At 68.9% G+C, this 11,227-nt stretch overlaps 1 protein-coding gene across 1 annotated transcript; it reads left to right on the top strand.

Moving 5' to 3' along the window:
* The first annotated feature begins 3,174 nt into the window (after positions 1–3,174).
* TBKBP1 (TBK1 binding protein 1) lies at positions 3,175–10,758 on the top strand. The gene is made up of 9 exons (XM_075171506.1): positions 3,175–3,396; positions 3,476–3,598; positions 3,676–3,780; positions 4,322–4,475; positions 4,571–4,749; positions 4,838–4,887; positions 9,267–9,385; positions 9,644–10,383; positions 10,630–10,758. Exons 1-9 carry the CDS (start codon positions 3,175–3,177, stop codon positions 10,756–10,758), a joined length of 1,821 nt encoding a protein of 606 aa, XP_075027607.1.
* Positions 10,759–11,227: the final 469 nt, after the last annotated feature.

Here is an 11,227-nt window from a genome sequence, read left to right as displayed (position 1 = left end):
GCGTGTCCCCCCCCACCCCGGGAGCATCCCGGGGACCCGCCATGCCCCGGGGCGGGGGGGGGCAGCCCCGGGGGCGGCACCGGCGCGTGGCGGGGGGAGGGGCTGGCGGCCGCCCGGTGCCCACGTGGTTTCGCGGTGTCTCCGGAGCGGAAGAAACGGCGGCCGGGGCCGGGGCTGCGGTGGGGGCGGTCGGCAGCGGGATCGACACCGAGACCGACCGGGGCGGGGAAGGAGCCGCATCCCGGCGGGCGCTGCCGCATCGCATCGCATCGCTGGTGAGTGCGGGGCCGGGGCCGGGGCCGGGGCCGGGGGGAACCGGGCTGCCCCCGCCCTCCCCGGGCCTGCCTCCTCCGACCCCATCGCGTCCCCATCTCCCCCCGCCACCCTCGCCCCCGGCTCCATCCCCATCCCCGGCTCCGTCCCCGGCTCCGCCCCGGGCCCCTCCTGCATCCCCGACCCCATCCCCTGCCCGGCGACCCCCGGCGCCGTGCGGCACCGGGCTGGGCGCAGGAGGGGCGGGCGGCACCGGGCCGGGCGGGGGGTGCACGGGGAGGGTTTACCGGAGGTACCGGGGCCGCCGCAGGCCGGCCCCCCCGCCTCCCGCCCCGCCCGCCGGTGCCTGCGACCCCCCCCCGGGCTCATCCGCCTGCCCGGGCCCCGCTCCCGGGCACGCTCGCTCCCGGGCCCCTCTGCAAGCAGGTTTACACGCAGGTTCGCAGCCCGTCTACGTTCACTCGGGGCTGTAGCAGTGGCACCATGTCCTGGCCTCCGCCAGCCCCCCCGGCCCCCCGCGCTTCCCACCCCAGGCAGCGGGAAAGCACCCAGGGACGTTACAGCAATGAGGAGGGGGCTTGCACCGGGCACAGCCCCCCGAGGCTCGGGGCTGGGGGCTGTGCTGGAGCTCGGTCCCACCGAGCGCATCCTCCCAAAACCCCCAAGTGGGGCCGTGTCGGGGGGCCAGGCAGCTGCGTGGTGCCTCTCCCCAAATGCCAGCCAGGTGCCCGGAGCCCGGCGGCATCCGCTGCCTGGCACAGCTCGTTCCCATCCCCGCCGGCGCACCGGGGCGGTGAGCTGCCGCTTGCCGGCTGAGCCCTCCCGCAGCGTCCCAGTGCTGGGGAGCTGCAGCCCCATTTTCGCTCTTTTTAAAGGCATTTATAGGCCTCGAGGAGGGGCTGACTGCTGGGAACGTGGAGGGAGCGTAGCTGGTGCGGTGCCGTGGGGACCTCCGCTGTTGCCCCTGGAGCCTAATGACAGCGCCACCATCTCCCGCTGACCCTCTCGTGGCTGATCTCCTGAGCGCCAGCCCGCTGCGGCTCCCTGCCTGCGCTGCCGACGCCTGAGACACGCGTGCCTGCGCCGCAGCCCTGCCCAGCCCGCACCGCCTCGCCCCGCGCCCGGGGCCCGCTGCAAGGCAAGTGCCACAGTACGGTACAAATGGGGAAACTGAGGCACAGTTTGGGGAGCAGCAGGGCCAGGCTGTGGGTGCAGAGCTGCTGCCAGGCCCTGTGTGTCGGGGAGGGAGAGGGTCCCGTCCCTGCTCGGCACTGGGGCCTCCCCCTCCCCCCTGCAAGGTGCCCCCAGGACCCCCAAGCAGGGCCCAGGCAGGGGTCTGGGCACCCACTGGCCCCATGACCCAGGACTCCTGGGGTCTTGTTTTGAGGGGGTCACCAGGAGCTTGGGGAGTCTTGTCTTGGCTTATGGGGGTGCCTTAGTTTCCCCATGGGGGATGGTGACGGTGCCCTCCCTGCCTGAGCGGAGGTGGATCCTGGGTGCCCTGGCCCCTCCATCGCTGCCCCGTGGGGGTGGATTTAAAGCCCTCCCGGGGGGGACAGAGGAGGGGTCACGGTGCTGGGGGGTTTGTCTGTGTTTCGTGCTCCTCATCCCAGTGGAGGCTGCAAAACGCTGGGGCAGCCCACGACTGCCTGACCCTGACCGTGCTGGGGCTGCGGGAGCAGCCGGGGGGGGGTCTGCCTCCCGGGGCAGAGCGGGGCTGGGGGTGCCAGCGGGGCTGGTCTGGTCCCCAGCTCCAGCAGCAGCTTGGGGGGGCTGGGCTGTCCCCTGCCGTCACCCTGCAGCTATCGTCTCCCTCTCCCGGCTTTGTGCTATGAATTATTTGGGTGGCAGCAGCTCCCAGATGTCTGCCCGAGCCAGCGATGCTGCGCGGCCAGCAGCCACCCCGGTGCCCGCGGGGTCCCCGGCCAGGACGGGAGGACAGTGCCAGAGCACCGTGTGTGGGTGCTGGGGCTCAGCACCGCAGTCACTGCCTCCTCGCCGGCTCGAGGCGCATTTTCCCCGCCAGGCCGGCTGTGCCAAACGGCTGGAGAGCTGTGGTAGAGCTGCTGGTGGCAGCGGCTTTTGGGAGAGCTGCTGGTGGCAGCGGCTTTTGGGAGAGCTGCTGGTGGCAGTGGCTTTTGGGAGCCTCGACCACTCAAAATCCTCGACCGGGGACAAATCCTGCTTCACTGGCCCGTAGGAGGAGCAGGATGGGCAGGATAAGGCCCCCCGCCCCGGGGCCGGTTCGGGGGCCGTGCCATGAGGCAGGTGGCTCCCCGGGGGTGAGCGGCAGTGCCGGTATATAGGGCACGGTGCGGGCTGCGTGCCGCCGCGGAGGCGTGGGAGGGCGGGAAGCAGCTCGCGTGCGGCGCGGGGTGGGAGGTAGCGGCACCGGCCGCTATTTCTGGCGCTTGCTCCCGTGGGGACGTGGGGAAAGTCACCGCGTCCCCCCGGGGCTGCTCTGCCGGGGATGCTCTCTGCCGCCCCGGCTCCCACCCTTGTTTCTGGTGGTGACAGCCCCTGTTGTGGGGGCTGCCAGGACCCCTGTCCCCCCACTTCCCCCTGGCCGGTGTCCCCCCGCCACCCCGGGGGATGCTGCGGCCTTGGAGCTGCTGCCGGTGGTGGCTCCCGGGACCGTCCTTCCTCCATCGCCCTTTGCCCCTGGGACACGCCGAGCTCCTGCAGACCCCGCTCTGCCCCCAGGACCCGGCTGCACTCGGGGGGGGCTGATCCACAGCTCCCCCTGCCCCAGGCCGGATCCTGCACCCAGTGTCCCCGCAGCCCAGCCTGCTCCAGGGGCTTCGGGCTGCCCCCGGCTGCGTTCATCCCCGCTTCGCCCAGGGAGCAAGGCTGCAGGGTCACCGGCGGCTGTCTGTCCGTCTGTCCCCCCCCAGGCAGGACATGGACTCCATGTTCGAGGACGACATCAGCATCCTGACGCAGGAGGCGCTGGGGCCGGACGAGGACTGGCTCGACAGCCCCAACACCGACCTCTCGGGCGAGATGTGCTCGGCCTCCCACTTCGCCCTCATCACCGCTTACGACGACATCAAGAACCGGCTGACGGGGCTGGAGAGGGAGAACTCCACGCTCAAGCGCCGGCTCAAGATGTACGAGGTCAAGGTGAGGGGCCAGGGGGGGCCGGGGGGGCGGGGGGCACGGACCGGGGGTCCCCGCTGATGCCTCTGCCCCACGGCCGCAGTACCCGCTGATCGGCGAGTTCGGGGAGGAGCACATCTTCTCCCTCTACGAGGCCAAGGAGACGTCGCTGCTCAAGAGCGAGAAGGCGTCGCTGCAGCAGCAGCTCAACCAGTTCCAGCACGAGGTGAGCAGGGCCGGCGGGGCCGGGGGACGCGGGGGGTCCCCGAGCTGCCCACCCACCCCCGCCTGCCTCCCCGGCAGCTGCAGAAGAGCAAAGAGCGGGAGGAGCAGCTGGAGGAGATGATCCAGGCCTACGAGAAGCTCTGCGTGGAGAAGGCTGACCTGGAGACCGAGCTGGGAGAGATGGTGGGTGCTGGTGGGGACCAGTGCCTGGGGACATGGGGGTCCCCTTCCCCTCTCCACGGCAGCAGCTGGGCAAATGGCTTCTCCATCCCACGGGGCTACTGGTGCCACCGCCGGGACTCGGTGGGAACGCAGGGCGGGGGGGCCGTGGCTGCTCGCCCCCGTTATGGCCACGTTGGGGGTTGTAGCGATGCACAGGGCTCGGCTTTATCCCTGTCTCTTCCCACTCCCGCCCTGCCAAGGGATGCTCCCGGCTCCAGCGCGGTGCGTGGCCCTCTCCTGGCGCCGTGTGCTCAGGATCAGCCGGGCACCCCCGGCTTCCCCCGCCCCATCCGACATGATGCTCTGCCAGCCGGGGGGGCCACCCCCACCGTGCCACCCTCTTCTGTGCTGGGGACAGATCCCCCCCCCCCCCCCCAATCACCCTGCCACGACGGCCACCAGCTCCACGGGGACGCCGAGCGCCGGGTCTGCCGGGGCGCGGCAGGATGAGGCCCGGGGAGGGGGTGCGGTGCCAGCGGGGCTCAGCCCTCTCCCCGGGCAGCGGGCGCTGGTGGAGACGCACCTGAGCCGCATCCGGAGCCTGGAGCAGCAGCTGCGGCAGCGCGACGGCAGCACCTTCCCCGGGCTGGGCGCCCCGCTGCCGGGCCAGGAGGTGCCTTTCCTCGCCCTGCACCCCAACCCCGGCCTGACCCACGGTGAGCTGCCCCCCTCCCTGCCCCACGGGAGCCCCCCCGCCCCGGCGGGGCAGCCCGGGCTCCGTGCGGGGGGCTGAGCCGTGCCCTGCCCGCAGTGCTGGAGCGTGCCGGGGGCTGGCAGAGCCGGGGGCTGGAGGCGGCGGGGCGGCTGGAGGCCGAGCTGGAGGCGGCGCGGCAGGAGACCCAGCGCGCCCAGCACCGCGAGGAGCATCTCAAGGCCGAGTGCGAGCGGCTGCAGGCGGAGCTGAAGCACCTGCAGGACACCCGGGAGCAGGTACGGGGCAGGGTCCGGCCGTGCGGGACCACCCCCCATCCCCGGTGGGTGGGGGTCCGGGTGCTGACGGGATGTCTGCTCTCCCCAGGACCAGTCGGAGCGGGACATGGCCTGGGTGAAGAAGGTGGGCGACGACCAGTAAGTGCCGGGGGTGGACTGGGGTGAGGGCTGGGCTGTGGTGGGGGGGTCCCCACCCTGGCAGGGAGGGGTGGGGGTGCACGGGGGTCTCTGCTGGGGCACCACTGGGCTTCTTGTTCAGGGTGTCCTGGGGGGACGGGACATCCCTTTGGGCAGGGTCCCCGGGGGCTTCCCCCCATTGAAGTGCTGCAGGCAGGTGGGACCCTGCACCCCAAAAGCACCCGCTGCACCCCGGGAGTTTGGAGTTGAACTGGGCTCCAGGTGCAGGGTGGCCGCAGTCCGGCACCGTACAGGCAGTGCGGGCTCGGCGAGTGTGCCGCTGCCTCCAGAGGGCACTGACGGCTTGTGGCTGCCGTGCAGCACCGCACAGCACCGTGCAGCACCGTGCAGCACCAAGCCGTGCCATGCAGCCGTGCCAGGCTGCGGGATGCCGGCCTGGCTGCACCGGGCAGCACCAGGAGCATGTCCGGGCTGCTCGGGGCCGCTGGCTGCCCCTTCTCCAGCTCCCTCCGGCTCCGCACCAAACCCTGCCGGTAGCATTCGTTTTTTGCAATGGCATAACCGATGTGGAGCCGTCGCGGTGCCGGTGCCGGGAGTCCCTCCTCCTGGCCTCCCCCTCGCTGCAGCCGTGAGCTCTGGGGGCTCCATCGGGGCACCCCGGGGGTGCTGTGTGGTGCTGGGACAGGGACTGAGCACCCCAGGTTTGGGCCAAGACACCCCCAAGTCCGGGGAGGGCTGAGGCGAGCCGAGGGGAGGCTGCGCGGCTGTGCCGGGGCAGGGGCTGCTTCCCACAGCCGGACCCCTAAACCCTCCCCGGGGCTGACCCCGGCATGGGGGTGTGCAAAGCGGCTCTGTGCCGGTGCTGAGACTTTCCCTAAAAGCAGCCGTCTGTAACCCATTTAATTAGGCAGCGGCCTCGTTACCCTGCTCTCCTCGCCGCTTCAGCCTCGCGCACGTGTCCCCACCGCAGCCGGTGCTTGCGAGGCCGCGGCAGCGGGACTTCGCACCCCTGTTCCCCCCCATACCGCGGTGCCGGGCAGGACGCACCGGGCTGGCATTGCGGCTCCCCCGGGCACGTCGGGCTGCGCCGGGGCTGGCAGCCTGTGCCAAGCTGTGGACAGATAAAAGGTGACGCGCGGGGGTTTCGCCTGGCACTGGGCTGGGAAGGTGCCGGGGTATTGGGTGGGTGGGGGGTTCCCCCCTCCCTTTTCCCGACGTGTTGGATGCTTTTGCTGTTTCTTGTCTCCCCGGTGTAAATCAGCGCGTGGGGCTCGGGGCGGGGCGGCTGCATCCGCGCTGGCATCCCTGGGAGCTGTGGCCGGGCGGCTGCCACCCCATCTCTCCGCCACGCATCCCGGGGGGTCCCTCCCCACACTTCCCCCCCTTAATTCACTTTATTTTTCGCAAAGCTCAGCCCCGACGTGGCTGGGAGAGCTGAGCTCGGCCGCCCGTGCCGTCCCTCCCGCAGCGGGTCCCCCTCTCCCCATCAGTATCCAGCCCCTACTGGGAAATAAAACTCCAAATTTATGGATTAACGTTTCCCAAACCCACTTTGTTTTTAAGCCCGATTTCCCCAGGTTGGGGTGGGGAAACTGAGGCAGGGCTGGCTCCGCACCCCTCACCCCCGGGTCTGGGGGCACCTTCCCCCCCCTCCCCGGGCACAGCCTTTCCCTCCCCGCTCTTTTCTTGTAAATACGCCTCTTTTTTGTAACCCGCTCCTCTCCACCACTTTTTTGGTGTGAAAGGCGCCTTATCCGTGCGTTCTATCTCCGGGTGACTTTTCTGGCTGGCTTGTGCCGAATTAGTCAGCGTGCCGCCGCGGCGTGAGCGGGGCGGGGGTCCCTCCGGCCCCCTCTTTTTTTGGGGGGTTCTTTTCTGGGTTTTGTCCTTTTTTTTTTTGTCCTTTCTGAGGTCATGACCGTTCCCGCTTGCGCTTCCTCAGGAGGGGGCCGGGGAAAAGCTGGGAGCCAAATCACGGGGAAAGATCTGGGGGAAGCAGGGTGGGGGGTGCTGGGGGATGGAGGGTGCTGGAAAGCTGCAGGGCCGGGGAATGCTTTGCAGGATCCGTCCCCAGGACATCGCCGCCGACATCCAGGGGTGACGCAGTGCCAAAAGCTGGGGGTGTTGGGTGCAGGCAGGTCGGAGCACCCTCCCCCCCCCCACCAACCCCGTGCCCTCCGGCTGCCCTCCTGCTGTGCGTTTTTGGTGGGATTTTGTGGGTTTTAATGAACCTTGCACCCATGGTTCGTGCTCGCCGCCTCCTTTGCCACCGATGCTTCGCTGCCTGTGCTGGGACATCCCTGCTCCCCTCCCCGGCTCCCCCCACCCTGATCCTGCGGCAAAGCGGGGCCGAGCAGCTGCTGGGGTCGTGCCCGGCCCCCCCCCCCCAAGCCCTCGCTCCCCCCCAGCCCGCCGGCGATGGCAGCTACGCCTGCGGTTCCTGCTTTTATTTCAGTCTTCGCCGGCTTCTTGTTTATCGGGTGTGACTCGCTCGAGGTCCCTTCCTCCCCCCTCGCCGCTGTCCCCCCACCCAGGGAGGGGGGTCTGCACCCTGGCCAGCACCACGGATTAATTTTACCGGGGTAAAATGGGTATCATTTGCCTAAAGGCTGCTGGCGAGGCCGTGCCGCTGCCCCCCCCGGCTGGGTCTGGGTCTGGTACCCCCCCACTGGGTGCTTTTAGGGAGGGACACATTGCACCCCAGCAACCCCACATATCCCCAGCCCCTCACTTTGGTGGTCCCCAGGTGGTGGGGAGGGTCTCAACCATGCTTGGCAGCCCCGCTGTCCCCCCCACCCCGACTCCCCTGGCCACAGCATCTGTGACCGGGGACGAGGAGGGGACGCGGTGTTGGTCGTCCTGCCAGGGCCGGGGGGGCCGGTGATGCTCCACGGTGCTTTCGGCAGCCGGGCAGGCGTAGGCAGCCGGGTTTTCGGCGGCTGTTTTGTTCTGACAGCTTATCTGCAGTTGCGTATCAAAAACCCACAGTTTGCCCTGAAACAGAGCTTTTTTTGGGGGGGGTGGGAGGTACCAAGACCCCCCCCACACACATTTCCCCCACCCTGGCACCAAACCTCCCGAAAAGGCTCGCAGACCCCCCAGCTGCAGGAGGGACCCACGGGGCAGGTCCCTGCCTTCCCCTCCCGTGCAGGCAGGGGTCCCAGCAGGGTGCCCTGGGTGGGGGTCAGGGGCTGCTTGTGTGTGTCCCCCCCCCCGACACTGCTCGCTCCTCCACCCCGGCGCTGCGGTTTTGGCGCTTCCTCCCTGCGCCTCAGCGTGACTTCGGGGGGGGGCTGGGGTGGCCCCCGTGGGAGCGGCCAAAATCCCGTGGCGGGGCTGGGGGAGCCGGGCCCCCCCCTGCTTTGAGGAGTGGCCACAGCCTCTGTGCCGGGGTCCCGGGCAGGGAGCTGGGTGCCCACGATGGGCCACAGAGGGGAAACTGAGGCAGGAGAGGTGGGAGCTGGTGGGGCCATGGGTGGGGGGGTCTCGGGGGCAGCTGTGTCTGGGGGTGCCCCTGGGTGCTCGTGTCCTCGGCGCCACCCTGGCAGGGCCATGGGGACTCTGGGGACGTGACATGGGGACCCGGCTGGGGAAACGTCTTTCTCTCTTTCTTTTTCACTTTCTTTTCTCTTTCTCTCTTTCTCTCGTTTCTTCTTTTTCTCTTTTTTCTTCCTTTCTTTTCCTTCTTTTTCTCTCTTTGTTTTTTCTTACTTTCTTTTTCTTCTTTTCTTTTTCTTCTTTTTCTCCTTTTCTTTTTCTGCTTTTTCTGCTTTTTCTCCTTTTCTTTTTCTTTCTTCTTTTCTCTTCTTTTTCTTTTTTTTTTTCTTCTTTTCTTTTTCTCTCCTTTTTTTTTTTTCTTCTTCTTTTCTTTTTCTTCTTTTCTTCCCCCCCGCGATGAGATGACAGGAGGGCGGGCAGGGGCAGACCTGTCGGCTGCTGTTACGAGCGGCGTCTCCCGGGTCCCCGGGGTGTCACAACGGCTCAGTTGAACTCTCCGCGCGCGGCGCAGGAGGACGCATCGAGCCCCCAGCCCCGCGGGGCCCTCGGGAGACGGCTTCTCCCTTCGCATCACCGCAGAGAATATGGTTTTGAAAAGCGACACCGAAGTTGGGGCAGAATTGATGACTTTGTCAGGGCCTCTGAGAGCTGGGGGGGGGGAGCGCAGCACCCACCTCCCGGCTGCTCCCGGTGCACGGGGCGGCGGCGGGTACGGTGCCAGGCAGTGCACGGCCACAACTTTTTCCTTTTGAGTTAAAAACCTGAATTTGGGTTAGTTTTGGGTGCCCCCCACAGCACCCCATGGCAGGGCCCCCCACCCCACCCCAGCCAGGGGGGACGGGGGCTGCTTCGCCCTCGGTGACGCTTCGTCCCCGCCGCAGGGTGAACCTGGCGCTGGCCTACACGGAGCTGACGGAGGAGCTGTGCCGCCTGCGGAACCTCAGCTCCCTGCAGAGCCAAATCCTCCGCGCCCTGCTGCAGGAGAAGAGCCTCAACGGCGGTAAGGGGGGGCCGGGGGGGCTGCACCCCACGCCTGGGATGCAAAAAATGGGGAGACCGTGCTGGCTGCCCTCATCCTCTGGCCGGTGCTGAGCTCCTGCGTGTATCCATCCCAGGGAGCATCCCTCCCACTGGGGGTCCCCACGGCCACATCCCCCCCCATCCGTCCAGGATGCACACGGGTGACAAGGGGTATTTTCTGTGCCGCCAAGCTGATGGGGGGTATTTTCTGTGCTCCCCTCCCCGTTTTGCTTTGCAGGCCAGCGCCACTCCCCGCTGTCCCAGTGCCATTCCCCAGCACAGCAGCGTCGCTCGCCCGCCCCGCAGTGCCCCTCGCCCGCTCCCCCGGGGCGTTCGCCAGCACCCCAGTGCCAATCGCCAGCCCTGCAACGACGTTCACCGGGACCCCCCAGCCAGTCACCGGCCCAGCAGCGCCGCTCGCCAGCCCCCGGCCCCTGCCAGTCCCCTGCCCAGCAGCGCCGGTCCCCGGTGCCCCCCTCCAGCCAGTCGCCCGCCCAGCAGCGCCGGTCCCCGGCCCCACCAGCCTGCCCGTCCCCGGCATCGGCATCACCACACCGGCTCCCCGGCGAGAGGATGGAGCTGGGCTATGCCAAACCCTCCAGCCGCCATATCAAAGCCGGCTTCCAGGGCCGCCGCAGCTACTCGGAGGTGAGCAACGTGGCCCTGTACCAGCAGAGCCGCTCGCTCTGGCTCCAGCCCGAAGCCTCGACGCTCCCCAAGCACCGGCCCTACGGCGAGGTGTACCTGGGGGGTGCGGGGGCCCCCCTGAGCGCCCGCGAGCCCTTCGAGGAGCACGTGCGTTTCGAGAAGCAATCGTCGGATGAAGAGGAGTGGGCGCTCCCCAGCCCCCCCAGCCCCGAGGCGGGGGCCATCCGCTGCGCCTCCTTCTGCGCCGGCTTCCCCGACGCCGACGCCGTGCACCGGACGGCCGCTGCCTACGCCCGGGGGGAGCACGCCCAGTCCTGGCCCTCGATCAATGTAAGCGGGACCCCCCCGGGGATGTCTGGCAGTGGGTTGAGGGGGGGGGAAGAGGCAAGGGAACCCCACCACCATGCAGGCAGGGCGATCGCCCCGCAGCGTGCCTCAGTTTCCCCATCTCTGACCGGCCGCGTGGCATCCCAGCCCGCACCCGGCGGCAGGAGGGTGCTGGGAAGGAGCGGGGGGGGGGACATGGCCCCCACGGGGAATGGGCGGTGGGTTCAGCGCCGCACTGTGCCCCCGCAGCTGCTGCTGGAGACGGTGGACTCGGAGGTGCGGAGCTGCCCGCTGTGCCAGCTGGCCTTCCCCATCGGCTACCCGGACGATGCCCTGGTGAAGCACATCGACTCGCACCTGGAGAACAGCAAGATCTGAGCCTCCCCCCGCCTTCCCCGGTCTTTGGATGCTGCATGAAAACACACGAGGAGCGACACGGCTCCCAAAATACCTCCAAGTCTTCAGTAGCTACGGAAAGACTGAGCCCCCCCCGCACCCCGGAGCCCCCGGCCCCCCGTAAGTGGGCTCCTCCGCTCCCGCCTCGCCCCGTCCCTGCATCCGCGCTGGGTTTGGATGCTCGAATCGGGGCGCTGGGACAACGCCGTCCCGGGTGGCGGCTGGAGGGGACCTGTCTGCACCCTTGGGCGCCATCTGCACCCTTGGGTGTCGCTGCTTGATCTCAGGGAGGATTCGAGGGGCTGGGTCCTGGATCCGGCCCCCAGGAAGCAGGTGAAGGGAAGGGGCCGCCCCTTCCCCGGCTCCTTGGGTCAGAGTTGGGTTTGGGGGGGGTGGGAGGGGGGGCAGCTGCTTGTTCTCGGTCCCCCTCACCTCGTCCCACCAGTTCAAG

This window comes from Calonectris borealis, chromosome 22 (genome assembly GCF_964195595.1).
Source record: "Calonectris borealis chromosome 22, bCalBor7.hap1.2, whole genome shotgun sequence".
In the NCBI taxonomy this organism is placed as follows: domain Eukaryota; kingdom Metazoa; phylum Chordata; class Aves; order Procellariiformes; family Procellariidae; genus Calonectris; species Calonectris borealis.
This window is presented reverse-complemented; position numbering and strand designations above follow the sequence as displayed.

Coding starts and splice junctions, on each gene's coding strand:
- TBKBP1 (XM_075171506.1), top strand. CDS start 3,175: ATGGACTCCATGTTCGAGGACGACATCAGCATCCTGACGCAGGAGGCG. Junction 3,397..3,475: donor TCAAGATGTACGAGGTCAAG/GTGAGGGGCCAG, acceptor CCACGGCCGCAG/TACCCGCTGATCGGCGAGTT. Junction 9,386..9,643: donor GGAGAAGAGCCTCAACGGCG/GTAAGGGGGGGC, acceptor TTTGCTTTGCAG/GCCAGCGCCACTCCCCGCTG.